General features: G+C 41.3%; 1 protein-coding gene across 1 annotated transcript; it reads left to right on the top strand.

The window, feature by feature from the left end:
- The first annotated feature begins 5,813 nt into the window (after positions 1-5,813).
- On the top strand, positions 5,814-14,580 carry arhgap35b (Rho GTPase activating protein 35b). Its single transcript, XM_069676210.1, has 7 exons — positions 5,814-6,411; positions 8,094-12,003; positions 12,252-12,393; positions 12,777-12,854; positions 13,040-13,171; positions 13,393-13,498; positions 13,630-14,580. Exons 2-7 carry the CDS (start codon positions 8,284-8,286, stop codon positions 14,039-14,041), a joined length of 4,590 nt encoding a protein of 1,529 aa, XP_069532311.1. The 5' UTR covers positions 5,814-6,411; positions 8,094-8,283; the 3' UTR covers positions 14,042-14,580.
- Positions 14,581-18,803: the final 4,223 nt, after the last annotated feature.

Genomic DNA, 18,803 nt, shown 5'->3' with positions numbered 1-18,803 from the left:
CCTTTGCCAGCATCATCAAATATCCAAGACTGAGGAATCTGAATAATGTTACCCAGATGGAGAAAACCTCTCACTCTTTTTCTCAATCTCTGGAGGTCTTAATAGGTCTTAAAGCGGGGGAGGAAAAGTCTCTGTGCTTCTCCCTTCCTACCACTAGGGCATGTTGTTAGTATACTAGAAATCACACTGCCACATTCTTTCAACTATTTATAATTCTGGTGTCACTATAAACCAAAGTCTGGTGCGATGCCTCTTTCACTATATACAGTTAGTAGTCCTGTGAAGTTCCCTCCCTTTAACTTTTTCTGTGTAATATTTCCCCGCCAAATTTGGCCGTTCGTGCCCCTGTAATTGTATGCACTCTATTCACACCAGCATATTATAAAATGATCTGTCACTGCTGTTCAATTCTGTATAGAGTACAATAATCAAAAGACTCGCGTACAATGAGATGAAAGTTAATGATTTAGTTGGCAGAGAAAATGTGACTACAGCAGAATAGAAGGTATTGTTGTGTTTTCATATCAAAGCCAAACAGAGAATGGAGGAAATGTTCAGGACAAAAGGTTATTTACTGGATTTTTGGGTTCATATGACTTTGAGGTAAACATACGGCAATAAATGCATGTTGAACAATTGTGCCATTTGTTGTTTTCTTAAGTTTCAGTAGAGCTTAATGAATAAACTAAAATGGAGTTAATGTTCAAAGGAGCAGCTGGCAGCTTCTGTCTTCAACAAGACAGCTCCTAAGATCACATGGACACAAAGCTCTTTCCAATTATCATTGGAAGTGGCCAGGGTTAATTCAGAAGACAGCAGAAATCTAAAATGTAATGATAAAATAAATCACTATTAAAACATAATGGCCTTGCTTGGTGTTATACAAACTGTAGTTTCTCTAAAGCGGCAACGTTTCTGACTGAAAAGTGAAGCCAACAAAAGTGCCAAAAGACGGTCAATCCCACTGGACAGCCATGTTAAAATGGCCAGCTTTAATTTAAATAAACATGTTAACAGGCTGTTTAGCTCTTTATAGATAATTTGCCCATTTATGACAGGCGTTTAAATTACATCAAGGCTTCTGCATAAATAAGGGCGTGGCTGTTCTGAGTGAGAAGTAGTACTGCTAGCAGTCTGCAAGGCGTCACCTCAGCTTATTCGAGTCACTGAACTTGACCTCCTGGGTATCCAAACTTCCATCCAAATAAGGTCACTTACGGCTCCATAAAACCAAGACGACGACGGCCACTCAAGTCTTCATAACAACAATCCATCGGCTGGCTATCTATGTTTTCTCTTCAAAGATTCACAGTGTGACATGTTTGGGTTTGAGTCTTATTTACTGTTTTGGAGTCTTCACAAATTTCATCTCGAGGCGTCTCAGACAGAATACGCAGCAGATAGACGTCTGGCAGCATGTTTTGATTTACTCTTGAATGGCACCCAATGCATAGCATGTGTAACCACATGCATGTGGAAAACTTGAGGGCACTCTCCTAACACATCTGGTTTCTTTACTCTGCACACATTACACATTGCAGCATCTGGCACAACCGCACCGCCAATAAAAACCATGAAGACACTGAAGTCAGTCAGACAGAAAGTACAGTTCCACTGTAGAGTGCATCTTCACCACCTCAGCTTGTTAGTCCTCCTGCACTATTTTCCGGCTGAGTTTTTTTCCAATAAGCGTTCCTATCTTTGTTTAGCAGTTCCTGTAAGGAGGATTTCCTTCCTAGCTGTTTCCTGATGTTCTCCGTCTTCTTTCGTGACCATTTCTTTGAGCTCAGCTCTGATGTGAATGATACCTTCCTGACTTCCTCACTGGAATCTCAAACGTATTAAAATATGTTGTAGGACTGAGCTGATTGATTTAAACCAACGTCCTCTCAGGAGTACACTGACTTGCTCACCACCTCAACTGGCACGCTCTGAAAAGTGATCGTTTTCTGCCTGACTTCAATTTCAGATAATTCTATCAGAAATTCAACTAATACTGAGCATCTGACATATTACGCAAGAAATCCAAGGGATCCTGGCATAACCCTCTTGTCGTGAACTGAGTGCATGTACAGTGTTTGAGTCAAATGGTTTTCTCCCATATTATTGTAGAATTGCTAATGTTTTCCGATTCGATATGACAATGAATCACAGAGGAATGATGACTTCTTAGGGAGGGGCGCAGTGGAAAATGGCTTGTTTCTCTCTTCTCTTACTTATAATTCTCTCTCTCGCCCTCTGTCTCTCTCTCTCTCTCTCTCTCTCTCACACACCTTTAGAAAAAAAAACTCACACACACAAACCCAAATGCTTCAGATGACTTATGTGACAGAATACACAACATAATGAGATACAATCTTTAGCACATATCTAGCTCAAATAAATTCCACCATGTGATTCTTAACATTAATAAAATGACTTATGTTGCATTACTTATGCTCCAGTAAAGAGCTATCATGAAGAAATAAAGAATGTATTTTGTTGTTGTTTGGGTTACCTGACCTAGCTGTCCTTACTGTTTATTATAGCCTTGGTAGAGACGCCATTTTGCACCTATTGTCCATCTGTGCTGAGCTCTCTCAGCACCCATCTGCTGCCCCTTTCACCTCCATCTCACCTCTGCTGCCTCTCATCCACCAGATCCCTGTTACACCACAAGGGCTACTTTATAAATTGATTGAGGTGTAAGACAAAACCCGACAAATCAGCAAGCTGTGGAAACACATGTTATATACTGCAGGAATTCAGAACAAAAACATGAGGTTAAAACATCTATTGGGGAATGGGGATGTTATAATTTAAAGTCGGTTTTCATTTGATAATTAAGAGTCAAAACGAGGATGAGGATGAGGTTTCAGGTCAGTAGTATATCTTCACATGCATAACCACTGAGGTAAAAACAAGAGCGAGCATATCTCTAAATCAACTTCTCTTAATGTTATGAATTAAGGAAGGGTTAGAGCTCAGCCTAGTGGTGATAATATCAATTACACTGTAATGGCTCCTATGCTTCTCTTCATGTGAAAGGATGGATTGATATTAACTTCCCAAAACATATGTCCATATGTCATATGTATTTGACTGCATGACTTTTTATCTAGTGCAAAACCAGTTTTAGTTTATAAAAGAACCTTTTTTATTCAATATTTTCCTCTACATAGTTTTTATACTTTATTAAATTTAAGGATCCCACATTTTTTCCACGACAATCCAGCACAAAAGCTTGATTATTTTAATGGAAATGTAGTACAAACATCAAGAGAAGTTTGTGTGCATCTTACACATCACAGAAATAGACACACATGCATACACACATACATACAAATATATGCAAAACACATGCATACCTGTAATATACGCTAAACACATACATAAACACATTGTATAATAAAAAGGCTTACCTGGTCTTGCTCAATAATCAGACAGCACAAACTGCTTCACAGAAGTTGAACAGTGCAAACTTTCTCTCATAGCGGTCTGGTGGCAGCCATAGTTTCTGTTACTTGTAGATCTGAAGGTGAAGCTTGTAGATTGTACCATCCATTGCCAGACTGACTTTCTTTCCCCAGCAGCAGCACAGACTAAACGAAGTCCCACAGGGACCCGCTCAATCCAGACGGATACTATTACAGCTCAGCAAAAGTAGTTTACAAGAAAAAGCTTAAAATCTTTATAGAAAGTAAAAACTGTGACCGCATTAAGCCTTCATTGCAAAGGTGATAGAAAATTTCAGGGGATTGATAGCCTATAAAACCGCTAGGAGGCGGCAACTCTAAAGTTAATGGTCTACGCAAAGTAATCAGATATGATACTGGTGACGGATGCCAGCCTCTGTTAAAGGTGGAGAGCTGAAAGGTAGTGGACTGCACTTGGAATAAAATTTGTTTTGAATACAATTTCTATATAAAGCATATCCCTCTTTTTTTGCTTTGGGCCTCTGGGAAACTCAAGGGCCTCTAACGGTCCCTGCATGCTGCGGTCATATTTTCCAACTGTTTGTCTCTGCATTTGATAGTGATAGATTTGAAAGTGGATTTTATCATTGGTGGGATGTAACAAAGTACATTATCTCAAGTTCTTTTACTAATTTTAGATACTTTGAACATTTGAAAAATGTGAACATTTACATTATTTTAAACTTCCAAAGCGCTACAATTCAGAGTAAAATATTTTCTTTAAAGCTAGCACTTCCATGAAAAGAAGACGTGATCACCACAGTTGTCACGTTTCTGATGTTAAGTTAGTTCTACAAAAAGAGAGGAATTTCCCCTTTAAACTTGTCATCATCTTATTTCAATAACTGTATGGCCCTAAAAGGTCAAATGATCCAATATTTTAGACAAACATTTGAAGAAAAGTCAAAAAACGAAAAAGGGTTTAGAGTTTCCTTCCTTTGTCTCTGATTATTCAGCTCAGAACCCCACAGATTTATGTTATGACCCTTTGGACGGTCTCGACCCCTAGATAATGGTGCTTGGTTTAAAGTACCTGGCTGTATAAGTACCTACAGCTAATGGAGGTGTCACATAATAAAGTAATACTTTCAATGGTTGGTTTTCTGCGAAATGTGAACTTAACTTTATATACCTTCACTATAATTTAGGTGATAATACAAATAATGGCATTGGTAATTCTATTTAAGTAGCCTGAAAGATAAGAGCGATGATCCATTATTGGACTAAATCAGTTTCTGATTGCAATATATTTTATAGCTTTTTACATATTCCACTGTAAAAAATGCGTTGTGAGCATTTTAATCATTCTAATCATTCATAACCTACAGGCCCAGGGTTAAAATATGTAAAAACTCAAGTAGCCCAATGAAGGTTCTTTCCAAGGCCTTACATTGCAGCCTGCCAGTTTGTCTAATACAGTCTTTGTCCGATCTAGGTCCAGGACAAGTCAATTCACGACAATGGAAACATCTGTAAATGTAACATACAGCTAATTTGATGATGTTTAAATAGCAGCCTACTCTAACTTATGATGTCACTACCAGTCATGCTAAAGTTAATGCTATGCTCGCTACCATTTAAGAGTAGCTAACATTTCTTGCCAGTCGCTCAAATTTAAAGAACGTTTATTTAAAGAAAAGAAAAAAGATTTTTTTTATGTCTTTTCAAATAATTACATTATTGAATTTACTTTATTACACTTGCAAAGTTATAGTTATATCATACATCCGTATGATAAAATAATGCAATTGCTAACTACGAAATAGCTAGTAGGTAAATTAGCTAACTTAGTAACCTAGCGTACAACTCACATAAACATATTTACTTATAGCCTAGTTAGTTTTACTGTATGAAAACATAGTTTTTGCAGTCCTAAGACCAGCTAATTATTTGAATGTTTAAATATGCTTACAATTGTTGTCATTATTATCTAATGTTACCAGAGGAGTTGAGGAATGATAAACGTGTTGGTGGAAGCCGTTTAACATGTACAGGAACATTAGCTATTGAATAAGCTAGTCTGCACATTTTAATAAATTGTCGCGAGAAGGGATCATGGAAGGGATGCAACCACAGTTTTTGTCAGCGTGACAGACAATTATTTATGTCAGTAAAGGATTAATGGCTTAAGATGAGTGAGTTATGGCATAATAGCCGTGGCAATAACGATACCTTTGAAATAAATTATTGTATAAATGGTGATAAATCGATGACTTGTGAGTAACGAGTCCCGCAGAGGCAGTATAGTGGTGAGCTCAGCAGAGAGCAGACCTGCTGCAGTTGTGTGAGGGCGCCGCTGGGTGAGTCCCTCTCTCCACTGCCTCTGTCTCCACAGCTCCTTTTTCCCAAAGAAAAGAAGAGGAGAACTAGGTCCGGGGAGGAGGGCCGCCGCCATTATCGGAAAGCTGGCTGAAATACCACTTTCACACACGCAATCTGCTCTTAAATAGATCAGGACATGAACAATTTCTGTTGCAGCGGAAGCATATTTCAGACGAAACACCACGGCGATTGCAACAAACTCACCGTTGTCTCGTGTGCGCCACCGGCCCAGCATTATGTGGGCACAACAATGGACAGAATAATTATTGAAAAAGCAACGTGGTGAACCGAGAAGAAGACGGCTAAGCAGATTTAATACGCCTGAATTTCTCATGAGGAGAGACCCTTGCAAGAACTAAATTGGATTGTTCTATCATTGTGGATATTTATTTCTTCATTCCCCGTGTTTAATTGCACAGAAAACAGTGATGCTGAACAAGAGAATCAAGGCATGGGCAATGGATATTTAAATTAAATTACCTCATCGCACAAGTTGCAGTATTATCAGTATTATCTACGAATTGAGACGACCCATAGTGTATTCTGCGGCTTTATGCTATTGCACATCAGGCGGCGAGGGCTGCGGCAAGAGCTGGCCTGACAGATGCAAGAGGAGAAAGGGAGAAATGCGATGGTATGTACCCTGCATGCTATGTCCTCGTCTTTATGGGCTATTACCTAGTGACGCTGTCGAGTGCTTTACCCTGGACAGCTGGGTAAATAAAATCCGTTTAAACATTGTCTGTCGGCGTGAACGAGGTAGGCTTTCCAAGATTTCGGCTCTGCGATTTCATTATGTAGACAGCAGGCCTGGCGTGGTCAGCCCCTCTCTGTGCACCCTAAAGCCCATGGTAACTGTTAATCCTTTGCAAAACATGTAAGGTTACAAAATCGTATCTAGGTAAGTAGGTTATGTGAATGAGACATCGTAAAGGTACGCTTCAGTGGACTGTGTTTTGATACTGCTAGATAGGGCAGTTTGGTTGTTTTTATTTGCAAAGAACTTGGCTGTTCATTAGGGTATCAGGCCTAGCTCAGCTGAGCGGTGCAGACTGCCCATGGTTGCTTTTGACCCTGCCGGAGCTGTTTGTTTCTCATGTGTGGTCACTGCATGCGACAGGTTATTACTTTCTTTATTCGCCTATAGTTCTTCTTTTTTTCATCATGTTTGACTCCAGTGATTCACATTGCACATAGGTTAATTGCAGCAGGTGGTCGTTTTAACCCTTTTATTGAAATTATTAGCTATTTTTTCCAGAATTGCATCAGTTGTACAATAATGGAGATTTTAGACAATGCTATAAGAATGGAGGCAAAACATTAAATGTCTTAAGGGGTGAACAAGTTCAGTGTCCTTTGGCATACATTGTGCTTGTGTCTGACTCTGTTAATAAGTATTTCATTCAGTCACTTTTGTTTTGGTAGATCACGGTAATAGCTACTGTTTTGTACAGGCATTAAAACTGAGGTGCCCACAATATAGTCATTTCCATGCTTGTCACCCCGCTCACTGATCAGCTGACATGGTCATCTTAAAAGCACCACTCCCAACATGATGTGTCATAGCATTAATGGTTTGACATGAGAGATATTTATCTTGAGATGAGTAGGCTGGAGTTTAAATTAGTTGATTAATCAATTAGTTGGTTGATTATACCACCTAACATTTAAATAATACATATTTTTTATAGTGAGGCTTTTAACATGTTTTTCTGTGTCTCCTAGTTTTCAATGATAATACAGAGAATACCATTGTTTTTGCACTGTAATATAATGTTCTGTGATCCTGTGTTTAGAGACTTTTGACATTTTTAAAATAAATTATTCAGTATCATTCAAGTATTTTGCAGATTAATTTACAATGAATACTAGTTGCAGGTTTAGAATTGGCACTGATGCTAGTCTTCATTATGATTTTGTGGTGGCTAGATATGATACTAAAGACTCTGTATTGTTTGATTACAGCATGAAGTCTGTAGTAATGAGTCTACAGTAATTATGTTAATGCACTGTTTTCTCACTTATTACATTGAATTGCACTTTACCGGTGACCATCTTTAACTAGTTGAACCTACAATCATAGAGTCAAAAGTGGTTGCACTTAAACATTACACATAGCCCCAACCATTAATGTTTCATCCCTTCAATTTAGTTTGGTATTTAAAGGGAAAAATAGAATAAAATGTGCCTCTTGTCTTTGTCGTCTTCTGTGTTATTAGAGATCACTGAATTATAAAGAGAAATAGAGATATGAAAAGGTTATATTCAAGTTTAAAGTTTGTCTGATTTCTTTGTTCTTTTTTGTTTTTTTGACAGGTTCTGAGTCATACAAGGAATAAATGAAAGAACTCTCCTCATATCACTGCACTGCTATTTATTAGAATCGAAGTCCAGCAGAAGAAAGTGAAATCTGATCTCCTCTGTGAATCAGCAGCTTTATGGACAAACATTCAAGTGAACTCCTTTATACAGTGCCTGTTTATGGCAGGATGAGCGTCAGCAGGCTATGATGGCGAAAAAGCAAGATGCCCGATCGCCCATTTACAACCTCATTGTGGTGGGTTTGTCAGGAACTGAGAAAGAGAAGGGCCAATGTGGGGTTGGAAAGTCCTGCTTGTGTAATAGGTATGTGCGGCCCAGTGCTGATGACTTCTACCTGGATCACACATCAGTGTTGAGCACCAGTGACTTTGGGGGTCGAGTGGTTAATAATGATCACTTTCTGTTTTGGGGGGAAGTGTCTCGGGTGCTGGAGGAGGGGCCTGAGTGCAGGATGCATGTTGTGGAGCAAACTGAATTTATCGATGACCAGACATTTCAGCCACACCGTAGCACTGCTATGCAGCCCTATATCAAACGAGCAGCTGCAACCAAGCTGGCTTCAGCAGAGAAGCTCATGTACTTCTGTACAGATCAGCTGGGCCTGGAGCAGGACTTTGAGCAGAAACAAATGCCTGAGGGCAAGCTGCAGGTCGATGGCTTCCTGCTTTGTGTTGATGTCAGCCGGGGCATGAACCGCAACTTTGATGACCAGCTGAAATTTGTCACAAACCTGTACGGTCAGCTCAGCAAGACTAAGAAGCCCATTGTGCTGGTCCTCACCAAATGTGATGAGGGAGTTGAACGCTACATCAAAGATGCGCACACATTTGCCATCACGAAAAAGAGTCTACCAGTAGTTGAGACGTCTGCACGGTCAAATATTAATGTGGACCTTGCTTTCCTCACTTTGGTTCAACTTATTGATAAGAGCAGGGGGAAGCCCAAGATCATTCCCTATTTTGAAGCCCTGAAGCTCCAGAGTCAGCAGATAGCTTCAGCCAAGGATCGCTATGAATGGCTTATCAACCGTATAGTAAAGAATCACAATGAAACCTGGATAAACACCAGTCGACGCATGAACACTTCCCCTGAGTACAAAGAATATGTGTTCTTGGAGGGAACGGCTAAATGCAAGAAGCTTTTTCAACAGCATGTCTACCGTCTGAAGCAGGAACATATTGAGAGGCGTCGCAAAATATACCTAAGCACTCTTCCCTTAGCACTTAGTTCTTTGGTGCCTGACCTGGATGAGATAGATCAGCTGAGCTGGTCTGGGGTACAGAAGGTCCTGGAATCCAAGCAGCACTTTGCTCACTGGTTTGTTGTTCTGGAGGACTCACCATGGGAGGATACATCTCACATTGATAACATGGAAGATGAGAGAATTCCTTCAGACCTACTGGAGACTGGTGAAGCAGAGGATTTATTCAATGCCCACCTGGAACATCTGCGCAATGAGTGCAGAAGGGCAGAGATGAGGCTGGAGTTCAAACAGAAGTTAGCTTCCTCTCCCTTTGTCACACCTGGAAAACCTTGGGAGGAGGCCCGCAGCTTTATCATGAATGAAGAGTTCTACCAGTGGCTTGAGGAACCAGAGTACTTGGACCTGTACAACCGCCATCAGAAGGAGATCATTGATCGTGCTAAAGAAGACTTCCAAGAGCTCTTACTGGAGTACTCTGAGCTTTTTTATGAGCTTGAGGTCGATGCCAAGCCAAGCAAGGAGAAAATGGGGGCAATCCAGGAGGTTTTAGGAGAGGAACAGCGGTTCAAGGCACTACAGAAGCTCCCAGCTGAAAGAGATGCTCTGGTTTTAAAACATATCCACTTTGTCTATCACCCAACCAAGGAGACCTGCCCCAGCAGTCCTCACTGTGGAGACTCTAAGATCGAACAAATCTTAGCTTCACGTTTCCCTACTTGTTACCCCTTCTTTGATTTGAAGGCTCATTTTGGGGATACCAAGGCAGACAGAATTAACCTCGTCATACTAGGGAAAGATGGACTGGCCAGAGAATTTGCCAACGAGATTAGGGCTCTCTGCACAAATGATGACTGGTATGTGTTAGACGGGAAGATGTATGAACTGACACTAAGGCCAATTGAAGGAAATGTACGTCTTCCAGTAAATTCCTTCCACACCCCCACTTTCACCCCTCATGGATGTCTGTGTCTGTATAATTCAAAAGAGTCCCTCTCCTATGTGGTTGAAAGCCTCGAGCGACTGAGGGAATCAACTCTAGGTCGAAGGGATAGCCAGCTGGCACAGCTGCCAACATCACTGCTTTTGGTCACTAAAAGGGGCGTAGGATCATATGTTGACATAGGTGGAGAAACTGCCTTAAACCTAATAACACAGGGACAGCAGGTTGCAAGGAGACTGCAGTGTAGCTTTTTAGACCCTGCCTCTCCTGGTGTGGGCTATGGTCATAATGTCAATGAGACTCAAATCAACCAGGTGTTGAGGGGCCTTCTGGATATAAGAAGGAGCACATCTTTTAGTAGCAGCTCCCCACCCCTCCTCCCTGAGCCTCCAGGTCTCAGAGACTCTCCACATCAGCCGGCCCCGGAGGCAGACCTTCGCATTGTCATGTGCTTAATGTGCGGAGACTCCTATGACATTGAGCAACTCCTGTCCCCTTTCCTAATGCATCAACACTGCAGGCCCATGTCCAATAGTGGCACCTCTGTACTGCTGGAGCAGACAATTGGCGGACACAAGCTGGCTATAGAGCTCTCTCTGCTCTCATACCACGCCTCCTTTACTTTGCGAAAGAGCAGGTTGGTACACGGCTACATTGCTGTTTACTCAGTCTCGCGAAAAGCCTCCCTGGAGACCCTCTGTGCCTTCCTGTGTGAGGTTCAGGACATCATCCCAGTTCAGCTGTTGGCAGTGGGAGATAGCCAGGCAGAGCTCACAGACAGTGACTATGCTTGTGAACAGCTAATCCAAGGGGAGGAGCTAGCCCATGAGATTGAAGGTCGTTTCAATAGTTTGATCTGTGGATCTGGGGGAGTGGTTGGAGGCCTACACAGGATAGAGATGTTCCATTCATTTCTGATGGAGGTGGTCGAGAAACGCAACATTGTCGAGGCCACACACATGTACGATAATGTTGCAGAAGCATGCACAAATGAAAATGTGTACTCCCCACGCTGCAGTTCCCCCAGTCCTGTCACCATGTTCCTGGATTCAGAGGATGACGTAGAGCCATCACCACCATACTATGATGGCACCCTCACCTCTCATGGTGGAGGCTACAACTTGCCTGATTTAGATTCCAGTGACATCTCTGTCATTTCCGATATCAGAGACTTTGAAAACAAACTCAACAACAAAGTACCCCCACAAGTGAGGGTTAAACCAGGTGTCACTTTTGACTTCCGGAAAGTGAGCCGCAACCCGTATATTGATACATTAGGTCATCGTCGCTCCCTGCCCTCTGCTGTTACCTGGGTTCCTGGTGGGGATGTGGGCTATGATCCCTCAGACTATGCCGAACCTATTGATGCTGTTTCAAAACCCCGCCCAAGCAATGAAGAGATCATATACTCAGTGCCACATGATAGCACACAAGGCAAAATCATCACCATCCGCAACTCCAACAGGATGCACTCCAATGGAAACGGCTCAGACAGCGAAGCAGACAGTAGCTCTCTGGAGAGGAGAAGGAAGTTCTCAGCAGCGGGGGTGAAGCCTCGTCTTTACCGTGACCGCTCCAAGCGGCTCGGCAAATTCAGTAGCTTTCGCACAAGCTTTATAGGCAGCGATGATGAGATGGGAGCTCTTCAAAAGTCCAAGGAAGATGACTATGGGACTCTGAAAGGAGAAAATCTTGTTAATGAGGAAAGTGAAGATCCTAAAAAGAGGAACATTCTGAAGAGCCTGCGAAGAACTGCCAAGGTGTGTATTATACCAACTTTTCTGTGGTTAATCTAGGAAAAAGTAGCAATTTTTTTAACAATCTCTCACAGAAATTCTACTGTTTAATTCATTACTTGTTTTCTTAGATATTGCCCTTAAAAAAACTCCTGATTTCCCTCTGATTCGGAACAACACATTTTGTTGGAATCTAAAAAGTGCCACTTAGTATGAACAAAATGATCCCCTTTTCAGACACTCAGAGTCCTCTGCCTTTTTTGTCTACTCAGAAAACAAGAACAAAGCCCCGTCCAGCTATTCCCAAGCCCATTGAGAGCAGTTACTTTGGAGTCCCCCTTGTGAATGTGGTATCTCCAGACAGACCTATCCCACTCTTCATCGAAAAGTGTGTCCGCTTCATTGAGACAACAGGTAAGTTGTCTTTGGTCTTTTTTTACGTATCATGTTGTGCTGCTGTGCTCTGATCTATGAGGGACCTGAACTTATTACACACAATAATCCTTCACTTGTTTCTCTAAAATATTGGTAAATATCCATATTGAGTTAGTGTTCTTGATTAGTAACATAAACATGCTCTTAATAAAATATCTTGAACCAAGACACCTGTACATTTCTGCAATGTGATGTGAAAGTGTTACAAGGGTTATTCACTTACATACTCCTCTAGAAATTGCCAGCATCTGTATTGTCAAGTCTGTTTGCAGCAGAGCTAATGAAGTGTGTGTGCTTTGCTTGTTTCCCACTGTGCCCCCCACGTCTTCCCCCTTTTCTCTGTTGTGCTGTTTTTTCCTCAGGCCTGAATACAGAGGGGTTGTACCGTGTTAGCGGCAACAAGTCAGAGATGGAAAGCATGCAGAGGCAGTTTGAACAGGGTGGGTTGCTTATCATTCTTGTTTGAACCAGCTGTTTGACATGTAATTATGTGGTTGTCAAATCAAAACATAAACAGAGATTAACCAAAGGAAAGTGACATGTAACTGATTGTTCGCTCCCAGTGACAGCTGCTACTGATGGGTTTATTCTCTCTGATCTCTTTAACTGTCATTCTCCTGTGCAGACCACGGATTAGACCTAGTGGAGAAAGACTTCTCCATAAACACTGTGGCTGGAGCCCTCAAAAGCTTCTTCTCTGAGCTGCCTGAGCCCCTGGTGCCTTGTGCTCTGCAGGTGGACCTATTGGATGCTTTCAGTAAGCAAACACTGCTGGGCTGGGAGGGTCTTTACTAGAACATAAAAAGATTATTTCTTTAGGAGGGACGAGGGCAGGGCAGGTTTTGGCAGACCTGCTCTGCTCTGTTTGAGGTGTTTTAGTGTTGCCAAGAATTATTATAGAGGGACGTTTTAGTTTGAAATTACTGTGTGCAATGATGAGGTCTCACTTTTAATGATGACTTTTCTCTGGCTGTGCAGAAATCAATGACAGAGAACAGAGGCTATACACCATGAAGGATGTCCTGAGGAAGTTCCCCAGGGAGAATTATGATGTCTTCAAATATGTACTGAGCCACTTACACAAGTAAGTCCCCCGTCTACTGCTTAAATCCCTTTCGTGGAGCTGTTGGTCTTTTAAAGTGGACACCCATCTGTTTTTCTGCCCCCGAACGATGAGACTGATTAATTAGTGTCTGTTTGTGTGTTATTTTCCAGGGTGAGCCAGCTGAACAGGGTGAACTTGATGACCAGTGAAAACTTGTCCATCTGTTTCTGGCCCACTCTCATGAGGCCAGACTTCACCACTATGGACGCCCTGACTGCCACACGCACCTACCAGACAATCATTGAGACCTTCATCCACCAGTGTGCATTCTTCTTCTACAACCAGCCCCTCCTCGACTCCCCCACCGGCCTGGCGGGTCTCCCTGCCTCACCCACCACCACCCTCAGCGGGAGCTCTGCCTACTCCTGTTACCGCTCCTCCCCTCCCCACACCACCACACACTTCAGCCCCCTGCAGCAGTCCCCGCCCACCACCCCCCAGTCTCCTCTGCAGTCCCTGCTCCCTCCCCTCCACCAGCACCCCCACTCCCACCATTCTCCTGCTGAACAAGAGACACTGTGAGAGACGGTGAAACCACGTGTGCCCATGATGATGCTGGACCTTATCACCAACACACACATAAAGAAACAAAACAAAATGTGCACTTGCACACTACATTTTTGATCATGGACAACCTAGATTATTAAAGAGGAGATGGGAAGTGTCCTGAAAAACCTCCCTACCCGAGCATTTGTATCCATATTTGTGTGCATCAGGACAGGCTACCATTATCAGTGACTCGTCCTCTGCCCTCTGAGCCCCATGATCGCCTGACTTCAGGTCAGAAGTGGAGGACAGAGGTTAACGTCACAACAAGCCTAGTTTCTGTCAACATCCACTACTTATCCTACACTACCAAGAAATAGAAACCTCTATGCCAAGCTGGAAGACATGATTTGTGGCCACCATGTTTTTATCTGTGTAAAACTGTTTTATTTTTTTTCTCATGAAAGTACTGCCACTGGATTTTTAGACTGTTCCTCTGTAGGTCCTTCTGGCAGCAGTTTGCTCCTATAGCAGAGGTTCCTCTGTCTGCCTTTGGGGTCTCTCTCATCGGCTCTACTTGAGGGGTCAGCATTGGGAGGGAAGGGAAGGAGGGAGGGAGGGAGGGGGGGAAGGGTACACATCCAGGGATGCACTTTAATGATCACTGTTGTTTTACCCTCTAAAGGGTTTTTTTGTTGACATGCTGTCTTGTGTGTTTTTAATTTCACAGCTCAAACAGCCATACCCATTGCCTCTTCAGAGCTCTGGCAGATCAAACTTTGTTTACATCAAACTTGTTTTTGTATCCACAAACTTATCTGAAGCACTTTTTGATAGTGTAGTGTTAAATTAGAAGAAATGCCACATTGATTAACTGTCCATAATGTTTGTTTAGTGGCCGAGCGTGGCATAAGTACAGGCTTGTGAAACAAGATCCTTTTGTAAAAACCTGCGTTGTGTAAGTTGATCCAGAGGTCCCATTTTTAGGTTGATGGGAAATCTGGATCTCCTGATTACTCATTCATCTAGCCATGTGAAAATAGTTTTCCGTTAGTTTGTCCTCTTTCTAGCTGTCGGTTGATCAGAGTGGACATTTAGGGAAGTTTGGATTGATTATAATATCAGAGGACTTTGCCTGCCATCAGTCAAATGAAGGAGAAATGTTGCCATTTTTGAATGTGTAACCTCGTCATACCATAACATAACTCTACATTGCCATCTGCTGTCAATGGAAACCAAACGCTTGAAACATGATAGGTTGCTGGATGTGTTGCTGTGGCTGTCTATCAATCCAAGCTCTTTGTATTCATCTAATATTAAGGACCTTTATCTCAGAAGGTTTAGTATTCTCAACGCACTGTTCCTGCTAGTCCTGCTATACAATACAAAGACCTGTAGAAGTTTAATGTTTGTGGATGGGACACATTCAGGAAGCACCACTGGCCGTTTACCTGCTCTAGTGAATTAGTTGTGTGCTGGCTTATTGTCCTCCCTTTTCATGGAAAACAAGCAGCACATTTTCAGTGGTAGCACTGCTAATGAAGACCTGATCATTTTAACCATTAAACCTATGAGAGGAAGCACTGTCTTTTCAATGGGGAGAAGTAAAACCTGAGCACCAGACCTACATGTTCTGGATGATTGTGGCTCTGTTACGATTCTTGGGTGCAACAATGACCGGACTAGTTTGATCGTTGGTTGTAGTAGTATTTGGGATCATCACTTACAGGTACTTTTGGAATTGCAAAGCTGTTGGTAGTCAGTCATTTTATGTGTTCATCAGACTAAACTGAGGGCTCTTCTCAACCTGCTCAGAGCTGTAACATAAAGACTGGCACAGACCCAACCAAGCAACTGTCCCACTATAACACGATTCCTGGGAGAATATAATCTTACTGCTTCATTTGACTTCTGACGCAACTTTGGCAAATCTGCTGTTCAATGAGCAAAAAGTGAGTGCATACTACTCTATAATGGTTGTTTATTTGTATGTTGGGGAACACCACCCTTTAGTCAATGGTAGAAAACATTTCTAGTGTGTATTTCAATGATTGAAAGTCCATTTTTACAATTTTTGTGAATGGTTCAAGGCCACTTAAGTTTAGTGCATGATTTAAAAAAAACACACCAAGGGAGAAGGATGAAAGCCTCTTCCTGTTTTAAAACATGAAATTAGTACGAAAAAACAAAACAATTACTAAAGTGAAATAGCTGAAACGTGAAAAGTTTATGTACTGTGCACCAAGAGCAAACCATGGAATTTGTCTGACTGAGACTAGTGTTTGAAGATGAAGGCCTTATGTGAACTGTATAATAGTTAATAAATTAAATCTTGTAAAATTATCCTGAGCTTTCATGTGCTTGTGTCTTTTATTGAGCGTTTTTCTTCAGTCCATTGATGTCACAATTTGAGAATCTTGGCTTTGAAATGAGATAGGGACATCACTGTTAAAAATCTCTTTTGATTCTAATTTACAAAGCCAGAAAAAAACACAATAACGTTGTCACAACCGAGGATCCCAGGGAATAAATATCAAACATACAATTTCACAATTCATTTATCTGACAAATATTAGATTACATTCACTGTGGAATAATGGAGAGTGGTTTTAATTATTTTCCTTACTAAAACTTTTTAAATTTCAAACCAAGTCCAATGGTAATGTATAGGACACTTTTTATTCAGCTCCCAATAAAAGCACTTTGTAAACTCATGTTTTCAAAGGTGCTGCATAAAGTTATAATAACTTGAATAGACAACACATACTACGTGCCTCTGCTGTAGTAACTGGAAGCTGTAGTATTTAGGCACTGGTGCAGGTGAGTCTGAAAAACATTAATTATTCACAGCATATCCGTCATGAGTGACTGCTCCCTTTTGGTAGAGTACTTTCCTCACAGTATCTGTTAACCTGTGTGTAAGGGTTGGACATTATGATGCTATGACGCCATCTTGTGGCTGCACAGTTGTAGAGCTTAAAGGAGGAGGGCCCATTTGTATGTAGATTATCATGTATCAATAGATAAAGAATTATGAATTTCAGGTTGCAGACTCAACTCTTGGTTTGTTGGGTTTTTTTTCACAGGGCCAAAAACAAAGACAGTTTACATCACATATGGTGTGCGAAGTATGATAGGCTGCAACTACAGTGCATCCTCGGCCTCTCCAACACAGTGTAACACATTATCTGCCTACCTTCTATGTCCTTTACTTAAACTCACTAGACTGTATGTTCACACATGCTGTGCTGTTCAGTCCAGACATATTTTATGCATATTTTCACACAAAGGAATAGCACATCTGACTAATTCCTTCTCACCCATATCTATGATTCGATGCCAATTAAGATTCAATTTTGGCATTTAATTTGCTGTCCTATGTGGGTTATATGCTGTTCAGTATTGTTATTAATGGCGGTTGTGGTCAAGTAAACTATACTGTATGTTCCCTGCAGATTACACACTCACCCACAGTTATAACTTGCCAATAAATTGGTAAAAGGAAACTGTCATCACCATTTGTGACAGCTCCTACCACTGAACCTCTTCGTCTTAACAACAAAGTCTATTCAAAGGCAACTGAAATTCTCTCTTTATATAAACTAAAGGATAATCTTTTAATCTTTTTAGGAAATATTATGTATTAGTAATGACTTCCGGTATCGCGACGGTTGATGACCGTTGAACTTTGCTTCTTTGCGATTTGATTGGTTGGTTCGTTTCTTTGAAAGTTAAATGTTTATAAGGGACCATTTAACACAACTTAGCCGTATTTAGTCCAGGAGTCTTTACAGGTGTCAAAACGATTCGGTAAAATACAATATCTTTATGCGTGTGTTAAGTGAGGTAAAGTTAGTTAGATTTTTATGGCCGCCTTTCTTTTTGTTATCACAAAAAAACGAGGGAGAGTTGATGATATTTGTTGTGGGGATTCACAGTCTGCTAATTCCTGCAGTAAGAACACTTACGTGCTGTGGGGACATCGAGCTGCTAAACGTTGAGGAGGATGAGGAAGAAGAGGACCAGCTGCATTAATATTGTAAGTTTAAGCCTGAGCTGAAATTGAGATGTTTCTGTTATGATCTGTGTGCCTCGGGCTAATGTTAGCTAAATAAAGTAAGCAGCTGCTAGCTAATAAGAGTTGCAAAGTGCTTTTTCCAAAGTAATGTGGGGTTCATCTGTTTAACTAGAACTTTGTCCAACTCTAGCCAGCATTACAGACATTTCTGCTCACAGCTGAAGTATTTTGTAAATCCACAGATGCTTCCTGTGGAGATTTTTGATTTGGACTGTGATTGTTTGTGATGTTGTAGCCTATACCTTTTGTATGTAGGCTATTTGTTTTGTTAAAATGCAATGCACATAATTTACTGTGTTTGCACTGTACCTTAAGTAACATGCATTCAGTTAAACACGCTGCTTCATTGAATCTCGTTTTAAAAAAAATGTTCATATCAAAATTTAGCCCACTGTGCGTCAATATGTTTTTACTGTAGACTGTACTGTAAACTGCTATAGTGAATTCTCGCTAAGTCCAATCCTCATGAAATTTTTTTAGGTCATGGTAGATGTTGTGTATTACATTTCAGATTTTGTTTCCTCACAACAGAATTTTTGACAGAATTTTGAATTTTATCCTCATGTGACTACAGCAGTCAGTTGGTCTGACCAGTTCTTCTTAAATCTCCCAGCCTTAACTGATCAGGAGCTAAAATTCAGAATGAAATTCAGCCCAAACTTGACATGCAAACAGACCTGTTGAGAATAACAGAAGCCGTGACGTATGAAAGATAGCTTT

This window comes from Semicossyphus pulcher, unplaced genomic scaffold (genome assembly GCF_022749685.1).
Source record: "Semicossyphus pulcher isolate SPU_LCO1_2020_fin unplaced genomic scaffold, fSemPul1.0.p SCAF_10, whole genome shotgun sequence".
NCBI lineage: Eukaryota > Metazoa > Chordata > Actinopteri > Labriformes > Labridae > Semicossyphus > Semicossyphus pulcher.
This window is presented reverse-complemented; position numbering and strand designations above follow the sequence as displayed.